Source organism: Acipenser ruthenus, chromosome 17, assembly GCF_902713425.1.
Source record: "Acipenser ruthenus chromosome 17, fAciRut3.2 maternal haplotype, whole genome shotgun sequence".
Taxonomy (NCBI): Eukaryota; Metazoa; Chordata; class Actinopteri; order Acipenseriformes; family Acipenseridae; genus Acipenser; species Acipenser ruthenus.
The window spans coordinates 30,366,299-30,386,444 of NC_081205.1; the positions used below are offsets into that span (position 1 = coordinate 30,366,299).

The 20,146-nt window shown below is 37.5% G+C and overlaps 1 protein-coding gene across 11 annotated transcripts in view; it reads left to right on the forward strand.

The window, feature by feature from the left end:
* LOC117974117 (dedicator of cytokinesis protein 10-like) overlaps positions 1-20,146 on the forward strand; it is a 79,931-nt gene that overhangs the window by 42,747 nt on the left and 17,038 nt on the right. For 7 of the 11 annotated variants that reach the window (XM_058990360.1, XM_058990365.1, XM_058990363.1 and 4 more), the window contains exons 7-38: positions 222-356; positions 1,497-1,680; positions 2,217-2,302; positions 2,467-2,550; positions 2,729-2,884; positions 3,419-3,637; positions 4,220-4,342; positions 4,963-5,045; positions 6,162-6,284; positions 6,368-6,450; positions 6,836-7,023; positions 7,843-7,908; positions 8,253-8,345; positions 9,200-9,323; positions 9,719-9,840; positions 9,920-10,006; positions 10,307-10,399; positions 10,612-10,730; positions 11,245-11,314; positions 12,951-13,064; positions 13,307-13,378; positions 13,721-13,867; positions 13,959-14,042; positions 14,635-14,731; positions 15,230-15,265; positions 15,681-15,856; positions 16,528-16,644; positions 17,482-17,599; positions 17,842-17,963; positions 18,206-18,320; positions 18,972-19,038; positions 19,850-19,897. In XM_058990360.1, the coding sequence (XP_058846343.1) occupies positions 222-356; positions 1,497-1,680; positions 2,217-2,302; positions 2,467-2,550; positions 2,729-2,884; positions 3,419-3,637; positions 4,220-4,342; positions 4,963-5,045; positions 6,162-6,284; positions 6,368-6,450; positions 6,836-7,023; positions 7,843-7,908; positions 8,253-8,345; positions 9,200-9,323; positions 9,719-9,840; positions 9,920-10,006; positions 10,307-10,399; positions 10,612-10,730; positions 11,245-11,314; positions 12,951-13,064; positions 13,307-13,378; positions 13,721-13,867; positions 13,959-14,042; positions 14,635-14,731; positions 15,230-15,265; positions 15,681-15,856; positions 16,528-16,644; positions 17,482-17,599; positions 17,842-17,963; positions 18,206-18,320; positions 18,972-19,038; positions 19,850-19,897 (3,551 nt within the window). The remainder of the gene's footprint in view (positions 1-221; positions 357-1,496; positions 1,681-2,216; positions 2,303-2,466; positions 2,551-2,728; positions 2,885-3,418; positions 3,638-4,219; positions 4,343-4,962; positions 5,046-6,161; positions 6,285-6,367; positions 6,451-6,835; positions 7,024-7,842; positions 7,909-8,252; positions 8,346-9,199; positions 9,324-9,718; positions 9,841-9,919; positions 10,007-10,306; positions 10,400-10,611; positions 10,731-11,244; positions 11,315-12,950; positions 13,065-13,306; positions 13,379-13,720; positions 13,868-13,958; positions 14,043-14,634; positions 14,732-15,229; positions 15,266-15,680; positions 15,857-16,527; positions 16,645-17,481; positions 17,600-17,841; positions 17,964-18,205; positions 18,321-18,971; positions 19,039-19,849; positions 19,898-20,146) is intronic. The other 4 variants (XM_058990368.1, XM_058990358.1, XM_058990366.1 and 1 more) reach the window with 1 other exon arrangement.

Consider the following 20,146-nt stretch of genomic DNA (forward strand, 5'->3'; position numbering starts at 1 on the left):
TTTCATGCATATGATTTTTTAATAAATCACTTTTTTTTTTTAAAGTAACTCACAAATTAAAGCTACTGACAGGGGAGCATTCTTTCTCAAGATTTTGTTCAGAATAATACAAATCTGACATGCAAAAATGTCTTTGTGATTTAGAAATTGCCTTAATTAAAAAATGTATTTATATATTTTACAAATCTGTAACATTTAACTGTTTGTGGTTTTTTTTTCAGTCATTCAAAAGGAGATATTTCCAACTCACACAGCTCTCAGACAATTCATACATCATGAATTTTTACAAAGATGAGAAAATCTCAAAAGAGCCCAAAGGGTGTATATTCCTCGATTCTTGTACTGGGGTGGTGCAGGTGAGTTATAGTCCCATTTGAACTCTGCTCTATTAAAACTGGTCTCATTAGCAGAGCTTCCCTAGTTCTCTAGTACCATCAACGGTTTCAACCAGGAGCCCAATTTTGCTTAACTGTATTGTTTTTCAGTGCACATAAAACAGCATGTCTCTGAGACTTACAGTGTGCAGACACAGTCGTTGCTCTTGGGTCTGTCTTCATTACCAGACTGCAATGCAAATGGCTGAGGACCAGGGCTGAAAACTGCTGTCTTAGAAGTAATATTTAACCAAGGTTAAATATTGATGCACTTATATTTAAATTATTAGAATGGTGGAATGGAATCGGATGAAGTCATTTCCTGCATCAATGTGTGACCAGCAAAAGTTTCCTCTTTGATAACATTGTTGTGTTATACCTGTCCCTCAAAATTTGGTACCCATTAAATGCTAATAATAATAATAATAATAATAATAATAATAATAATAATGATAATAATAATAATAATAATAATAATAATGAAGTTCAACAATCCTGTTTTAATACCTGTACCTTTCTACTCTTTGTTCAAAATGTTATCTTTAAAAAATCCCAAAGCAGGGATGTTAGTTCTTGATACATTTTAAAATCAATGGCTAAAAAGAGACAAATCATTCAAACAGGACAAAAATACTTCAAACAATCATAAAAACAGTAACAGAAAACAATACAAAGGAAGGAGCTGATCAGTCTTCATGTCCATCACTTCTGTGGCTTCTGTCTTTGAGACTGCCTGTAAAATGCGACCAGATGTTTGAGTTTCACGCAAGACCATGTTGTTGAGGCCACTGTATTAATTTCACTTGTGAACAAAGCCAGATTCAAACCCGGTTCTGTGGTGGTAAAAGGCAACTTAACCGCCCAAAATCTTAATTATCTTCCACATGGTTGTTCCAGAACCTCCTAGAATATCTTTGAGTTATACTAGCAAATGTACACCTGTCTCTGAAACTGAATGCTCCAGTGCAATGAACTGTGGAGCCAAGCAGCCGTCACATCTAACAATTCCTTTATATATATATATATATATATATATATATATATATATATATATATATATATATATATAATAACATGTCTAATGGTCTAATTCTAATTTCTTGAATCAAAACACTCTTACAGAATCACAAGGTGAGGAAATATACCTTCGAGCTGAAAATGAAAGATGTGACATACTTTGTCCTGGCAGCTGAAAATGAGCAGGATATGGACGATTGGATTTCCACCCTGAACAGAATCTTGCAGATCAGTCCTGAGGGGCAAATGCAGGAGAGGAAAAGCATCGACCTCACAGACAGTAAGCCAGGTGAGCCGCGAAAATATTTTATTGTCATTGACACAGAATAGCCCATGGCAGCCCCTCTTAGCATGGTAATAAATGTACCTTTTCAGACTGTAATGCGACTTGTCTCCATTAAGGAAGTGCCCTAGTTCTGTAACCCTTGTGTCTCTGTGCCTCTTTTCTGTGTTTGCACTGGGACGGCTTGCTCTTTTTCTGGAGCTGCTGTCTACTGGTATCCTTGAACACTCTGGGTACTGTTCCCTCTAAAGTCAGAAAGTGTTGAAAAAAGAAAGATGCCCTTGTTTGGCCCTTTAGTGAGTTGGCCCTATTCACAAAACTTTAAGGATTGTTTTAAATAAGTATTTTTGAGAATAAACTACCCCACTCTCTATACAGTTGAAGCTTGATTTAATTAATCAATATGGGCTATAGAAAACAGTCCTTAACTAATATTCCTTAAAAAACATTTTGTGAATGTGACCACTCTTTATTTGATTACAAAACAAGAATAATTATTGTATGTGTCGTACATAAACTTATTAATGATCTCTTTAATTTAGAGTCAACTGACGTGACGCCATGTGAGAGCTGCCCTGCTGAAGCAGACCAGTCTTCAGAAGACAGTATAAATCCAGAACTGGCTAAGGTACCTGAAGACTATTCAATGGAATATATTGTGTTTCCCTTCACAGTATCAATGAATGTGAATATCGAGCATGCATATTCAGTTATAAAGTGCCTCAGTTACACAGAGGTTTCTATGTCTTCAAAAAGGATGTACAAATGATGCTTGTTCTTTTATTTCTGCAGTACCTCACTGAAACAGAGGACACAGTTAAAATGGCAAGAACAGAGAACAGACTTAACTTGTTTTCACTTGATCCTGACTTACCAGTAAGTATTAGCATTGCAGAGGATTATTAACTGTCGGCTAGTTTAGCATTAATCTTGAACTACCTAATGTTGTGTTAGGCAATATGGTCCAAGATCAGCCCCAGGGCCTGTTAAACCAGCTGGAAATGCTTCTGGTCTCTTGAATGCATATGCAATTTAATTTCTGTTTGATGTTAAGGCACCGAAGGCACAGAAGTCTGAGTTTTCATCAAACGAGTCCATTGTGAAACCTTTGGAAGAGAAAATCGGCAAGAGGCTGATGATATCATGTAAATCCCTTAACCTAACACTGCAGGGCTGTGTCAGTGACAGCGAGACCGGACCGATAACCAATGTAAGTTTGATATCCTTGTTTCAACCAATTTAATTCATGGTTTACAGTTCTCATCACCTTTTACCAAATTATTGGCCTAGAACATGCTGTCTGTTTTGTCTTATTAAGTATATACATGAGTATCCATCCTCTAAAATACTCTTATGAGTGCTCTTACTAATAATGTTGCATGCAGCATATGGAAATGGGAGGGGCCAAATCTGAAACAGGTGGGGAGGTGGGGGTGGGTGGGGGTGGACTGAGAGTGGGTTGTGGGATGGGTGGGGCCATAACCAAAAGTTGTGTAAAACATGTTTCTGTCCAAAAGCACATATGTTAAGACAAATTCCAAATCCAATTCCTATATACATCTTGTTTTGATCATGCCAAATGAATTACAAGTCTCACCCACAAGGCTTCTTGTATTGTGCAGATATAAGCCAAACTTTTTGTATTATACAAATATATATAGACAGATCCCAGTCGGTGCCCGACCTGCCTGAGGGTTCCCATGCAGTTTTTAACGTGACATCTGAAATGTTTGAAACTCCTCAGATCGAGCCGTTCTACATCAGCGTCGCCCTGTTCGATATCCGGGAAGGCCGGAAGGTGTCAGCGGACTTCCACGTGGATTTGAACCACGACCTGGTCCGGCAGATGGTTTCAGGTTCGTCGTCGGTGGTGGAGAATGGGGTGAGCTCTCCAGCTGAAAGAAGACCAGGGGAATGTCAGCTGAGAGGCCTCCAGGAAGACTGGCTACACTACCCAAAACAGGTACACACCGGCTGCAGCATGGATTTCTACTGGAAAGAGATTCAGATCTACTCACAGTACATGAACTGTACAGTTACAACTGAATAAAAATGAATTTTTCCTCCTGGTTTTCCTAATGCTGTTGCTGCTTCAGTTATTGCGATTATTGATTCTCTTCTTATACAAAACAGTGTAGTCATGTTTGATTAGCTTTCACTTAAGTTTTCTTCAGTGCATGTTCTGTTGCTTATTTGAATGGCCTCTTTGTTACAGTATCCCTGCATGTGACTACATTTTTAAGCTATGTAAATTGTGCGCCCTTAATTTGTGGAGCCGAATGCAAGCAGACCTGAGCACCCCTCCTCTGAGAATTCCTGCATTGCATTCTGGTCTATTTGTTTTTTTATAATGGGGGGCTCACATTCTAAAATATTTTTTTACTGATGAAAGTTCTTTGGGATTGGATACATAGAACGCCTAATTCAAGCAACATCAAAAAACGCTCAGTGTAGTTTCAAGATAAGATTGTAATACAGTAATAAACATTGAAAATCGAGCTTTAAAGCCACTGTTAATTTAACCAGCTTTGGTTTTCTCTTGCAGGCGATTTTCTCAGTTACAAACCCACACACTGATATCGTTTTGGTGGCCAGAATAGAAAAAGTGCTGATGGGGAACATTGCCAGTGGAGCTGAGCCCTACATAAAGAGCACAGACTCCAGCAAGGTAGCACGACTCTCTAAGTGAAACTGCTTCTGCTTCTGTTACTTCAACTTGAGACCACTTCAACAAATACCTGAAAACTGTGGATTACAATGGAAAGAAGGCACAGATATCAACTAGAACACATTAATATATACAACCAACACAACATTGAAAGCAATTTTGTAATAAGGCGTGCAATATAAAAATATTAGCATTATGGTACAAAAGTGAAATAGATTTTTTTTTTTTTACTTTATTTTTATCATTTCCATTTCCTATATAGTTACATTAGCTCTTCGAAGGTCTGTTTAAGCTCAAGAATGTAAACAAGGGGAAAAAATGCATATTTTTGTATTTTGGTATGCTCATTGTCTGCACCAAACACCTGTCAAACTGATATATTCAGCATGGGCTTGTGAAGTTACAGCTACAGTATCTTAAATATAAAATCTATTGAGGCACTGCTCATTTTAATGGATTTTGAGAAAGCATAAAAAAGAGATTTTATTGTACTGTATTATATTTAAAATCAAGTTTGTAACATTTCATAAAAATAAAATAATAATAATAATAATAATAATAATAATAATAATAATAACAGAATGTTCTTGCTTGTTTTGTTTTTTGTTTTGCTTTTCCAGACCGTCCAGAAGACGCTAAAATCCAACAAGCAGTTTTGCAGCAAGTTGGGCAAATACCGCATGCCATTTGCTTGGTCAATAAGGTATGGCTAAGAATATGTGTTAATACAATACCAGGGTGTGAAGTCTATTTATGACCCACAACCCTGCATTCAGTGTTACATTACTGTTCATATTTAATAATCGGTAAGATTGTGTTGCACATTACCCAATGGCTTTTGTGGAAAGTCTACTTCTTACTAATGCGTTAATGTTTTTTTTATGCAGTTATGGTCACAGCGGATGCACCAGGATAAGTAATTTCATTATCTAGATTCCACAACCTACTCTGCTACATTATTTCACAAGGCAGCATGAATTCACACATTCTATTTTCTGCAGAGATGAGCAGAGTGATTATAGTGGCTAAATATACCATAACAATGATGAGGCTGCTACTAAAATGAACTATAGTAAGTGAACTGCTGGAAGAAGGCTGGGTGATCTGGATGCACCACAGTCCTTAAGACTTTTTTTTTTTTCTCATGACGAATGCTACCAAGTAAATGTTAAATGTTTCTTGCCCAATGATGTGTGATAAAAAATAAAAAAAAAAATGTCATAAGAATTGACAATATGTTTAAAAATATAAAGTCAGATACAGACAACAGGGTAAAGGGCAAAGGTAACGTAATGTGTGTGTGTGTGTGTGTGTGTGTGTGTGTGTGTGTGTGTGTGTGTGCGTGCGTGTGTGTGTATGTGTATATATATATATATATATATATATATATATATATATATATATATATATATATATATATATATACACAGTATATATATATATATATATATATATATATATATATATATATATATATATATATATATATATATATATACACAGTATATATATACATATATATATATATATATATATATATATATATATATATATATATATATATATATATATATATATATATATATATTTCTACAGCTTTTGCCAAAATGTATGCACCACCTAGAATGTTAGGATTGAGACATCATTTTTAAAAAGAAACTATGTGAACATAATTTAAATCTTTTAAACCAATCAGAATGATTGCGTACATCATACAACAGTAAGGCAAATGTAAAACAAGCTGTTACAATTGCAGCTACAGATAGTACTCTACACACAGTACTCTTTAACAGGTATTTTCCACCACATTGCTTTGCAGGCCGGTGTTCAAAGACAATCAGGGCACAGTGGATCGAGAGTCCCGCTTCTCACCCTTGTTCAAGCAAGACAGCAGCAAGGTTTCCACGGAGGATTTACTCAAATTAATATCTGAGTACCGGAGGTAAAGACACACAGGCACTGTTTTGGGAATCATTGCTCTGTTTATCCATCCCAGGAGTGTTTAACATATTCATTTATTGTCAGCAGGGCGGAGAAGACCAGCAAAATGCAGAGCATACCTGGCAGTGTGGAGATCACTGTGGACTGTGTCCCCATGGAGCACCCAAGTATGAGCTCCAGCATTCACTCTTATATCAGCGGATTATTGCCTACAATATTAGATATTGCATTACACATACAGCAAGTCGAAACCCAGATCATGAGCCTATTGAGATTCAGCATATACTATACATCATTAGTATAAAATACCTTCTTTAGTTTTCATTCTCTTTTTGCCTAAATATTCCTTTGTACCTTACATATATTGTTGCATTCATATTTAATAGGAAGGGAATATAAAATATCAAACAATATAGATTTTGTTATGCTTATTTCATGTCCAAGTCTATTTATCTAAACAGCTTGCTAGTTCAGAGGGTAGTATTCATCAAATAAATCTGACTTTTTTGCAGATTCAGTAAACATATTGCTTTTGGTGGTCTATTTTTACAGACTGCGTTACATCCTCCTATGTTCCCATAAAGCCATTTGAAGACTCTGAAAAACATCAAGCTACAATAGAAATTGAAGAATTTGTGCGGGAGTCTACCAAATATTCCCACCCATTCAGAGTCTACAAGAACCAAATCTACATCTACCCCAAGCATCTGAAATACGACAGTCAGAAGTTTTTTGCAAAGGTATTATTATTTATTTCTTAGCAGACGCCCTTATCCAAGGCGATTTACAATGGTAAGCAAATACATTTCAAGTATCACAGTACAAGTAATAATACAATTAAGAGCAAGATAAATGCAATGACTTTGGTTCAAGCAAGTACAAGTGTGACAAAATACAATTCAATAATACAGCAGATAACAGTGTCAGTGATAGTTACATCAGGATATGATTAAATACAGAATACTACAGATTAAACACTTGGCAGATTACAGTACTCTGAAGTACAGGATTAAATGCAGTAAAATAGGGGGCAGGGGAAAAACAGAGGAGTTCTACAGGTGCTGTCTGAAGAGGTGTGTCTTAAGGAGGCGCTGGAATGTGGTCAGGGACTGGGCAGTCCTGACATCTGTAGGAAGGTCATTCCACCACTGCGGAGTGAGGGTGGAGAAGGAGCGGGCTCTGGAGGCAGGGGAGCGTAGAGGAGGTAGCGCCAGTCTTCTAGTGCAGGTGGAGCGGAGAGGTCGAGTGGGGGTGTAGGGAGAGATGAGGGTCTGGAGGTAGCTGGGTGCAGTCTGGTCAAGGCATCTGTAGGCTAGTACAAGAGTCTTGAACTGGATGCGAGCAGTGATCGGGAGCCACTGGAGTGAGCAGAGTAGTGGAGTTGCGTGGAGTTGTGTTTAACAGTTTAAAGATTTTGTTCTTTAGTCACTAAAATGAACATCTTATCTGTAACCCTCAATTTAATTAGCAATTTGCATCATGAAATGACACTTTAACAAATGTATCCTTCGACAGGGAAGTTACCTTTAATGTGACACTTATTTATAACATAATTGCAGGCAAGAAACATCGCAGTCTACGTGGAGTTTCGAATTTCAGATGAAGAAGGTGCCAAACCTTTGAAGGTTAGTAACATCAAAGTTTTTAAAAAGATGAAATACAGTGCTACCTCGATATCTCAATTTATGTCTTACACATAGAAAAACAGTGAACTGATGAACAATGAATTATCGAGGGGTACTACATTTACAATGTCCTGTCAACATGGCCTAACTGTAACTGAGTTTGTGCATTATCGTGAAATAACATGCACTGTATTGCATTGTGTAAGACCATTAGGACCAATAGGAATTTATTGGTGTACAATGCATTTCAAAGGCAATGCTAAATACTGTAACATTAGAGCATCTCTGAAGGGAGGGCTGATATGCTTTTGTGGTTGTCCTGTACCACCTCTATCTTTTCACAGTGTATCTATGGCAAGCCTGGAGGACCTGTGTTCACAGCAACAGCCTGCACAACCGTTCTGCATCATTCTCAGAACCCAGATTTCTATGATGAGGTCAGTTTCTCTGCACATGTCTATTTTTTAACTAATAATTGTTCCTGACTGTGGTTGGTTTCTTTAGTAAGAGTCTAGAACCATTTAAACAGCATGCTTTCATCCTTTAAGGTACAAGGGACATATGTGTCCCACAAATAAAAGAGATGCTAACTTTCTTATTTTTGCAATGAGGTGTGTGAAACAGGGTTTTAAATTTACTGACAGTTTGGATCTGGTCATCCAAATTGTCAATTTCCTCCTCATGATACTTGAGATACCATTTGAACAACCGCTCAATTCCTTGTGTGTCTTAAGGGGTTAACATAATGCATACAAAGACTCATTACAGTATCATGAGTTAAAGCCACGTGAATAGAGGTCGGAGTGTGTCTATGTACAGTATTATTAAGATCTTTTCAAAATACTACAATGTTGCCCGGCTTTATATAATGTAATGCAGATTAGTAAATTGTTTTCATTCTGTAATTTGTAGCACTCTGCCATACAGACATGTAGTGCTGTAAAACATGCTGTACATCCATTATTTATTAAGTAGACTTTTTAAACGAAAGGTATTCATAGCATACATTGAATTAATGATGAATAAAACATCACCATTAAACCATATACTCTGCTCAGTGGTTTATTATCCGTCCTTATAGTTGTTGCCTATTCATGCAAATGCTTGCCTTTTTGGTGCTCAGTATTATAAACTCAAATGACACTAAGTATAATCTCTGTAATTTCATTAATACGCTTCATGCACAACAGGACTGATGCCACTTTTTACTAGCTTTAAGGGTATGTTAAGCACTCACAAAGCCCTGTCTTCAGCAATGAAATGGAATATAATATTATCCTGTTTCGTTTAGGTGAAGATTGAGCTCCCCGCTCAGCTCGACGAGAAACACCACCTTCTGTTTTCATTCTATCATGTGTCCTGTGACATCAACGCCAAAACCAACGCCAAGAAGAAAGAGGCACTGGAAACAGCAGGTATAAGCGAGGGTTTTAAATGTGATTTATAAGACACATGTGAGTAGATTATAAGACATCACTACAAACCACTGGGTCCATCCTGAGAGGTCTATTCATAAATATGCTGTTATGATTTACTGTAATACCATAACATTCAAATTGATTATGTAACTTGGCCCTACAGCTCATTGTAATGCACTGCTAATATGGAGCGTTTGGTGATTAGTAAACTACTTGTCTATCTTTCAAAATACAGGTACATTCACTCCACTAGTTACATTAGTTACATTGTACTTCCAGCTTTGTTATAGTTTAATGACATGAATTATATGTTATAAATTGAACAGCACCAAAGCATGTGTGTGACCCTTTCAGATGCATGCTCCTAATAGTCTGTGTTCCCTTGTGTTTAGTGGGGTACGCCTGGCTGCCGCTATTGAAAGAAGGCATGCTTGTATCTCAAGAGCACAGCATCTCAGTGGCTAACACTTTACCTCCCGGGTACCTCAACATCAAGGAGCCTGGTTCAGGAAAAGTAAGTGTACATTTTAATGCAGGCGTTTCGTGCTGTAATGTTGGTAACATTTCTAAACTGAATGCATTTTAACTTACAGCAAAACGGAACTGACATCAAATGGATAGATAATGGAAAGACAGTGTTCAAGGTGTCTACACACGTAGTGTCAACTATATATACTCAGGTAAGAGATGCCTTTATGTATAGGGATAGAAATAAGACTCCTATTGCTTAGCAGCTTGATCCATTCCTGGTTTTATTATGAGTTTAATAAGGCACACCTTTATGTATATTAGATTTGCATTAATACGAAAATCTGCGCATTCATTAGCACATGTATTTCTTATACATTTAATATTAAGTTCTGGTTCAAGACATTGAAAGACAAGGCAGGACAAGACATTGAAAGAGCAGATTTTTGTATATGTTATGGATGAGGAGGTAATGTTCTCGCACGTATTTAATTTATCTTTCCGTTCAACAGGATCCACACCTAAACCGATTCTTCCAGCAGTGCCAGGAAAGACAATCAGAACTTTCTGACGCTCCTACCTCAAACTTCATCAACTCCCTGGAGGTAAAATGGCTTGGCCTGACTCATTAATGTTAAGCACTTTATATTTTTTTATGATTATTATTGCTTTTCAGTTCAATTCACAACCGTTTGTATTTATGTGCTATTTAGTAGTCATCTGATTATTGTTTTATATCTATTTTATAAAGAAAATGTGTCAGGAGGTCAAAGTGAAATAGAGTCAATAAAACAGGGTTGTGTTTTATTGTACACAGGGCCTCCAGAGTATAGAGAAGATCCACGTGATCACAAGGTTCCTTCCTGTTCTCTTCAATCAGCTGTTGAAGGTTCTGATACAAAATGATGAGGATGAGATCATTACCACCACCACCAGGTAAAAAAGGGGAACTGCAGGGATTTGGGTATTCAGGGCGTATGCTTTGTGTAAGAGGATTATTTCAAAAATGTAATTTGACATACCCCATTAAAACTGTTAAGCTTGATGATAAGAACAGCTATTTTCACAAACTGTTGTCAGTTTATATTAGTCATTATTTTAATCTAATATCCATGGCCTTTCGGTTCCTGCCTAGTGTTTAATTCACATAAAGCCAATTGTATTAAGTTTTAACATGGGAAGCATTTTCAATGACCTGATCTTATAGTCCTTGTACAGTACATTCAGGTTTAACTTACAGCAAGTTTAAACCACTCCTGTGGCCTCAACAGAGCTCTTAAATCATGTCTAACCTCAAAGGACATCAGAGTGTGAGCATTAACCTGTCTGCCCTAAGAGGATGTAAGACGTTTGTGTTCTATGTGGTATGTCTTACTTCCACTAGAGGAGGTTTGATCCAAGTAATACATCTGTACCTGTTGCTAACCACACACAACAATATTGTTTTCAGAGTTCTTGTCCACATTGTTGCCAAGTGCCATGAGGAACATGTTGACCACTATCTCCGTTCCTACGAAAAGGTGCAGTATGAAGCAAAGCTCGCTATAGCCAGTCTGGTACTGCTTGATATCTGCTCATAACCACAGGGTGTACGACATCATTATTGAACAGCTTTTTATATTGTTTATATAGCACAGTGATTACACAGATCAGCATAGAACCAGCAAGCACAGCTATTATGCCAACAGCATTCAGTCGTTTCTCAATGCTGCTGCCAGTGTCAATAAATGAACTTGATACATACGCTCAAAATATTTATACTAAGTAAAGGGTGCTGGGATACAGTATTTGAGTATGCCTTTGTTCAGGTCCACTGCTGTGTATTAGCAATAATGTGTTTATATTTATGTCTGTGATGTGTTATCAAAGGCTAAGGTTAGGAGCTGTAGCTTGTTAATATGCTTCTATCTGCCAGTATTAATGGAAATGAGAAACCACAGCACTGGGGGGGGGGGGGGGGGGGGGTTGTTCTTGTAGTTGTGTTTGTGCAGAAGCAGCATTGAAGGCTTAGGCCAATGCATGCTGTGCACCAACAGTAATAAGATATTTTTAATAAGCCTTATTCTATCAGATATTTATTTTACTAGGATTAATATAGTGTGTGTATATATACATATATATATATATATATATATATATATATATATATATATATATATATATATATATATAAATAGAGAGAGAGAGAGAGAGAGAGAGAGAGAGAGAGACAGATATAGATATTGATGTACATGTAGCAATAGGAAGGGAGACAGGCCTGGCTAGAAGGCTAAAGTGAATCGTTTAAATAGAATGATATTAACAGAGAACAGTACTGTGTGCTCCTTGTTGAGATTTCAAAGATTAATAGTGAAAAGTTCAGGCTTCCGTTCTCTCGCAGCAGCAGCAGCAGTAGAATGAGAAGGTTGATCCCTCTGGAGCAGTGGCAGAGGGCCCTTTCCTTGGTGCTAGGGACTGTGGTTGCCATAGCGATTCCTTGGCGCACGATAGCTCTCTGCAGGTCAAAAGACTGGCTCTGCTGATTCTGTAGCTTTGGGATTGCCTGAGGCTACACCATCTCCTGCCTCTGCTGGAGCAGGTCACTGTGCCGCACAGTCTGTCTCCGGGATAGAGGAGTGTACTGTAATAAAGAACATCTGAAGAATTTTATCTTGAACAACATCACAACAAAGTGCCTCACATTTCTACAGAACTATGTGTCGTGCACATTTTACATTTGCAAAATCTGCCTAGTGTAGCCCTTTTAAAGTCCATATTCAGGAACAACACTTGAGTGTTAGTGCTTACTTAAGTGTGCTGAGTTAAGTGAGCATTAGCACAAAATACTGCTTCTGAATATGGCTCTTGATCTAGGAATCTGGGGATACTACAGTACGTTTTGATAAATAATTTAAATAGCAAAAAGAAGAAAATAAACGCCAAGGCAATACTTGCTGCATTGGCAGATTGTATTTCTTGAATTTGCTGTTTGTTTATTTGAAGAATCAATAAAATATATATTGGGAAACATACTATAGCAATTGTAATAATAGTAATAATAACAGTGTTTGTAAAACGCTTTGTGGTCCTGTGTAAATGAAAGGTAAATGCAATTGTCACCTGTGTGGGTGGAGTTGTTATATTAATTTATGTTTATCTTTTTCTTTGTTTTTGTAGTTTGTGTTCAAGGCAGAATCATACAATTCAAGAACAGTGCATGAAGAGCTTGCAAAGGGAATTAATTCCATCTTAAAAACCAATGAACAAGTACCAGTTAGAAATACACTCAAGGTAAACTAAAAATGATGCATCTGGCATGTTAGAAATTGGAAACAATATATACTTACGAACCCCCTCCCACCTCCTCTCTCCCCACCTCTGCTCATCAACAATATCATCCACTTGGAGCTCAATATTGTATAAGAACACAATATAAGGTCTTTGGCCAAACTAGTCACATGTACAACAGTTTACTTGCCATTACAGTACATCAAAATGAACAGTATGTTGATGTATTTTATGTTGCTTCATAGTACTTGTGGTTCTTCTTTGAGCTCATTGTGAAGTCAACGGCCCAGCACCTGGTGGATTCAAGTAATCTAGTGGTAAGAGAACATGCTTTATAACCTTGAACTATACTGGATAAGAATTAGTAAATGAGACCCTGTGTATGCCACTCACAACACCTCTGTGGTCACAGTGGCAGTGTGGTCCCCTCCCTGTTTCATCTCAGTGGTGTTCAAGTTCAAGCAGAAAAATAGGAAAACTGTTATGCAGCTGGCAACAGGACGCTCCTGTGTAAAAAACAAAGTTTGTTTTAGTTACCTCTGGAAGCGAGTAACCATCCTAAAAAAAAAGGAGTTCTGTACGCGTTTTTATTTGCATTTGTGCTTGTTTGTTTTACAGTGTAATAATGGAATATATATTTATAATTGTATTACTAATAGCTGCCCCGTTCTGAGAGGTTCCCTGCATCGTACCCCAGCATGTTGGACACACTGATAATGAACGTGTCGGATCATGTATTCTGGAAAAACAAGGAATTTCAAGAGGAAACGCGGAATGCAAACCTTGCTGTTGCCATGTTTGTGAAGGTAGGGCAGCGAGATGACAGGATTGGCTTCTTCATTGACTTTACTTACCTATATTATCAAATAATAAGATCACATGTCTTTCATTTCGCAGCGCTGTTTCACATTCATGGACAGAGGATTCACATTTAAACTTATCAATAATTACGTCAATATGATCGCGCCAGGAGATAATAAGGTAATACATATTCTAAAATACTTTTTATTTAATTTCATTTTTTTAGTCCCAATTTGTTCCCATTTTCGATTTTGAATCTTCTTTGTCGGCAGGCAAAGTTGAAATCCCACTGCGCTGAAAAGATTAAAAAATCTATGCAAATATTATGTGACTGTCAGCACAATTGTAGATTATACTGTTCTTTATTTGCACTTGTACAATGATTTATTTGCACTTGTAAAATGCTATCCGTTTTGTGCCAAAGTTAACACCAAATGAACTAGAGCTAGTGTAAAAAGTGCAGGTCTATTATTTTAGTCTGGATGCTTTACCTCCTGTCTCTGACATTGCCAGAAAGATTTGTATTTCAGGTGTCATATGTCTTCTGTTCCCAGCTTAGAAAAGGGTAGGGGATGTTCAACTATACCGGTACTAATTTTACAGTATATAGATTATATTATGTATGTTGTATATTGTCAAAATAAAACTGATGGCAACTCCCCAACCCAGCCATCCTTGTTATGAACTAATGCTTGAACAATCCCACAGCTTTGTAAAGTACAGATGGTACTTGCTTTTGCTGTCAGTTTGCTGACTTCACCTTATGTTTCAGACTCTGTGTGAATTCAAGTTTGAGTTTCTTCGAGAAGTCTGTAACCATGAGCACCATATACCTCTCAGCCTTCCTATACCATCAGCAAAGATCACAGGTAATATGACAGTTCATTAAGAGAGTCTCCTGTATTATAGTGAGAGTTTATTTAAGCTTACACTGTATTCCCCAATGTATTCAACATACTGTTTTGATATAGCGGCCTAGATTCTCAAAGCAACTTACTCCAAAACGTCATTAGCATGATAACACACCCAATAATGTTACCAAAGCAGAAGTAAGCAGCTCAGACATTTGATGTTTTGTCTTGTGAGTAGTGCTGAGTTGGTTCATATTCGTTTTAGAATTGTAAATGGTGTCGCCCCCCCCCCCCCCCCCACCACCACCATTAGACAACAATAATGATAATGATAATTTGGTGTGCATAGCTTTGAGAATCTCGCCCAGAGTCACAATGCTGTTCATGAGATTGCTAAGTGAAATGACATTGTTTTCTAAAACTGTAAATCCCGCTACAACAGAAGATGCTGTCTTGAGGTTTTTACACTAAACTACAACCCTAACACTTCACTCCTTTCTGTTTCCTTAAACACAGACCAGGCGTCCCCTTCACAAACACAGAGCACACAAGGTATGCATCCTAATGTATCTGTACTTGTAGTCTGGATTTCAGGACAAGGAATGATGCAGGTTCTAAAATGAACGCTAATACTCAATCAGTGGCTCTCAGGATAAATCGACAACGAACAAGCGCTCAGGTTTCTAATCAACAAGCTTTCCATTTAGGTCTGGTCGCTCAGGTACAGTATTAACTTTCCGTTAAAAGAGATGTTCCAATTAATTACAGTGCAATGTACAGTGTATAATATAAGAGTCTGGGAAATGTTAATGGCAGTAGATAGGGTTTTCATTATTCCATTTAAACACATTGGTTTTTCGGTTCTACAGTAATGACATGGCTCAGCCCCCCCCCCAACACCAATTCACTTTATCTGCAATTATTACAATTCTAGTGGCTTAGCTGAATCGTTGTCCTTGTTCCACAGATGTTCCGGAATACAACCTGACCAATGAATACTGCCGAAAGCACTTCCTGACCGGACTGCTGCTCCGGGAAGTTGGCTTTGCGCTTCAGGAGGATCAAGATATCAGACACTTGGCTCTGGCCATTCTGAAGAACCTCATGGCAAAGCATTCATTAGATGACAGATATGCAGATAAAGTATGGGCACTTTTGTTTGTTTGTTTTTTTTTTAGCTTCTAAATAGGTAGTTGTATAGCAATTGAATTGCATCACATCAAGATTAAGTACAACAGTAATATCACTGGACTACAGTGGTCCTTAATGTGCTATTCATGTCTCATAAAATTAAGTGTTACTGATAGTATTTAGGATTGTTCTTCATAGAAAAGTACATTTGAGCATCCCTATGTTAAAGGTGTCTTCTATAAGTGAGAATTAGCAGGTTGACATGAAAAGATAAAAAGGTAACACTTCAAAATAATGGCTGCAAATACATTAGGAATTCCTGATGAATACCACAGGAATAACACCTTCATAGCTTATGCACTTCCTCTGAGTTCTGAAGTAATACATTTTGAATTCAGCCCTGTTCATTCATCTTGATTTCAAAACATTATGGTTCCCTTTTCCCTTCCATCCATTCCTAATGAGTTCATTGTTTATTGTTCACTAATTTATACCCATATGACACAAATAGGGTGTAATTAAACTCAGCAAGGTTGTTTCTTAAACACATGGCTCTTGCAGCAGTTGCGTGATGCAGCTTCCCATCTGACAGCAGTGAGGACTCATTGATTTTCCTTGCTGTTGCTACGCTGGCTTCCTTTCGTCATACCTGACACAACAAGCAATGTCTTTTTATTTTGCAGAGTAAGCAGGCAAGGATAGCATCCCTATACCTTCCACTGTATGGCATGCTGCTTGACAACATGCCAAGGTTTTTCATGAGGGACATATTCCCATTCAACTTCAATTCTTCTAATCAAGTGAGTTTGAATCTCTGGTCCCCACTTTTTAAATTATTTTGTTCAACTGACTTAGGATAATTGTACTTTATTGCCGTTACTATAGAAAAAATAACAATGAGTCGGTTTGAATGTTCTAAAAAGTACTAGAACTAAATGCATCCATATTATTAATGGTGCTTTCCTCCTACCCTGATTTGTAGCCCCCCCTCCCCCTTATTAACATCACTTAATAATGTGGAATCCCTCTGTGAATGAAGGTCTCAATAGAGAACCAGCCTAAATAGAAGAGCTTTTCAGCGAGCCCTCATATTGAATGGGGCTGGCAGAAAGTGGTGTGAAAGGAGAGTTGTAATTTATTACTTTGAAAAGAGTTCCAGGTTAGAGCGGGTTAAGAATGTAAGGGTGGCAGCATTAACTGTGCAGTTGCTATGATCTTTAAAACAGAAAATGGGCCCATTGGTATTCTTGTTTTATTTGGAGGGTTTCCTTATGCAATTCTTGGTCTAACTTCTGCACTGTATTTCTGAAAGAAATTCCATGCTTGCAGATTGATACTGCACTTTTATTACATGCTTGCAGATTGATACTGCACTGTTATTGCATACTTGCAGATTGATACTGCACTGTTATTACATGCTTGCAGATTGATACTGCACTGTTATTGCATACTTGCAGATTGATACTGCACTGTTATTACATGCTTGCAGATTGATACTGCACTGTTATTGCATACTTGCAGATTGATATTGCACTGTTATTACATGCTTGCAGATTGATACTGCACTGTTATTGCATACTTGCAGATTGATACTGCACTGTTATCTGCACTGCATTCATTGTTTTTTTGGAATGTAGGGCTCCAGAGATGACCTCAGTGTATCAGGGGGTTTGCAGAATCAGGTGGCCTCAGCTTTGAGACAAGCAAACTCAGTGGATACTTCATTCTCTAAAGAGGTGCTAAACTCAATAACAGGTAGGCATAGACTTTTAACGTGCCTTCACTTCACTTCTGGCTGGTATGTCGTTCTTGTCGTGTACTTCATTTAATATAAAGGTGTTAGTTCATATTTATTTGTACAAATGGTACATAGTTATTTTATGCATGAAATAACCAATTTGATGTATTAGATTGATATGGTAGGTTGTTGAAACTGGAAAGTGCTTTTCTTTACTGCAATAAAAAGTAACACTAAGCGTCTGAATTCATATTAACAGCCTTTTCATCGCTGGCAGTGTCTACTGCAAATCATGTGGACTCAAGGGCCTCCTTGATAAGCATCGAGTCAAACCCCAGTAACAGTGACAAGAACAGCGAGAAGACGGATGTCTGTGAGAAGGTACTCCTTCTGCATCTCTTCATCTACTCTGCATCTGCTCAGTCCGATAAGGGACCGCTGTTGTCTTCAATACTTGTGTATTTTTAACTTGGTCCAATAGTAGATATCTCTGGACCAATACAGCTAACAGGACAGTTTTATATCATCTATTCTAAAACTTTAAATACCTCTATGTCTGAGTCTGTGTGTGTGTCTTTGTGTTAATCAAGCAAGTTTAACATGGATACGTTTCCTTTCTTCAGTTTGCCAGGCCGTTGTCACTGATTGGATCAGCTCTTCGCTTTGACAAGCTGGACCAAGCAGAAACAAGAAGCCTTCTCATGTGCTTCCTTCACATAATGAAGACGATCTCTGAGGGTAAAGGATCTCCTCATTTGGGGTTGTGGGATTGCAGTTTGGCAAAAGAGCGCTGCTTAGCTATTGGGATAGAGAATGAAGAGATCCACACACAGGTTTACAGGCAATCCACAATACTTTTATTACTACAGGATCATGCATAGTCCTTACAGACATCTGGATTAGCCAACATACATGTTACACTGGTGTCTACATATGTTAATAACGAATCTGTATGTATTTAATACATGAATCTGGGTCTGGTGTTCCTGGTCTCTTGTCTGCCAAATAGACCCCTGATATATTGGCTTTGGCTTCAGGCACTGCAGATTTCAACACAGAGAATAATAATTGTAAACCATCTTATAGCAGCCATTCGAGGGACTGTTGGTCTTTGTATACAGATATTTTAACCATGGAAACTATATGTACAGGAATGCATCACTTTTGATGGGCCGTCCCATACGGGTGTTCTTTAATACTAATTTCGATAGTAAAACCCAAAACACTTTAATTTACTAAGGTGCATTGTTTTATATGGGGTTGTAAAGGCTATGAATGGATTCATTCGAGAATAATTAACCTAAGGGTTGGGGTACTAACAAAGTCATAAAGAACTGACTAGTGTTCCTGCAATATACTGTATTCTAAAAGACGTCCCCTGTTTTGCAGATGTGATAGTCTCTTATTGGCAGAGAGCTGTTCACCAAGAGATTTCAGACTTCTTCAACATTTTAGAGTAAGTACCTATTTCTGGGACACGTTTCCTGTGAATTTGCTTTTAATGTTACAGAACAAGTACGAAACATGTGAAGTGCATGTGGGAGCCCCTAAATTAAAACTGTATTGTTTATTTATAGATTTCAGGTGTTATACGTCCTTCAATTCCTTTTAGTAAGCAGTAAAACAAAAGCTTGGTCATGCCTGATATTTGGAATTCACTTCATAGATCATTTTGTATTAAGCTCTGCTCAAAGTAATTATGTTCCGGTTTCAGCTCTCATTAGTAATCCAGCTGTCTACTGATTTAAGATACAAATCTTCATAAGCCTAATAAAAGAAAATCCCCATAAAGCAAGGAACGGCAGTGGCAGTGAATATTAATGAGCAGGTGCTTCCAGACTAATACAGACTTTTACAGAAAGACTGAAGGAGAGTTTATGAAAATGCTTTGTAATTGGTTAAACTGCATTTACCTGTAAGCCATTAGTGAAGGTCAAATTCAAAGGAATATTCAGTAAACTGATGCAGTGTAAAAAAATAATTCATAATTCAAATCAAATTCGCTTTAAAGGTTGAAAATGTAGTGCTACGTCTTTTATTATTGGCTCAGTTCTCAGTCTTTCCCATGTACTGTACTCTTATTTCACCTGTGCTGGCTCTCAATGATTAAAGCATCCAGGACAAAAGCCTTTGGAAGAAAAGGTATTTCTTTAATCACTGTGCAGTTTTTACAGCTCCTTCAGACAAGTTAACCCCATCCTTGTAATACAGCAATAAAGCTTCGAGTAAACCAACGTGAGAGCTAAATGTGTTTGATTTGCCTTCAGATTATGTCTCCAGCACTTTCGCTTTTTGGGGAAGAGACATATTGCAAGGTATGTGTTTGTTTCATATTGTATAACTTTTTAATATTATTAGAGATATGATTGTTATTTTAATGTCTAATATGTTTGTACTAGATACCAACATCATGATTTTAATGATCTAAACAGGAGAGGATCTCAGCACTCAAACTTGTAACCCTTCACTATTGCAGCCCTCTTAGCGCTGCATTTTTACTGTATTTAGTAATGTTAATAGTTCACCCTTGGTGGAAAACACCAGCAGGATTCAGACAGGCTTTG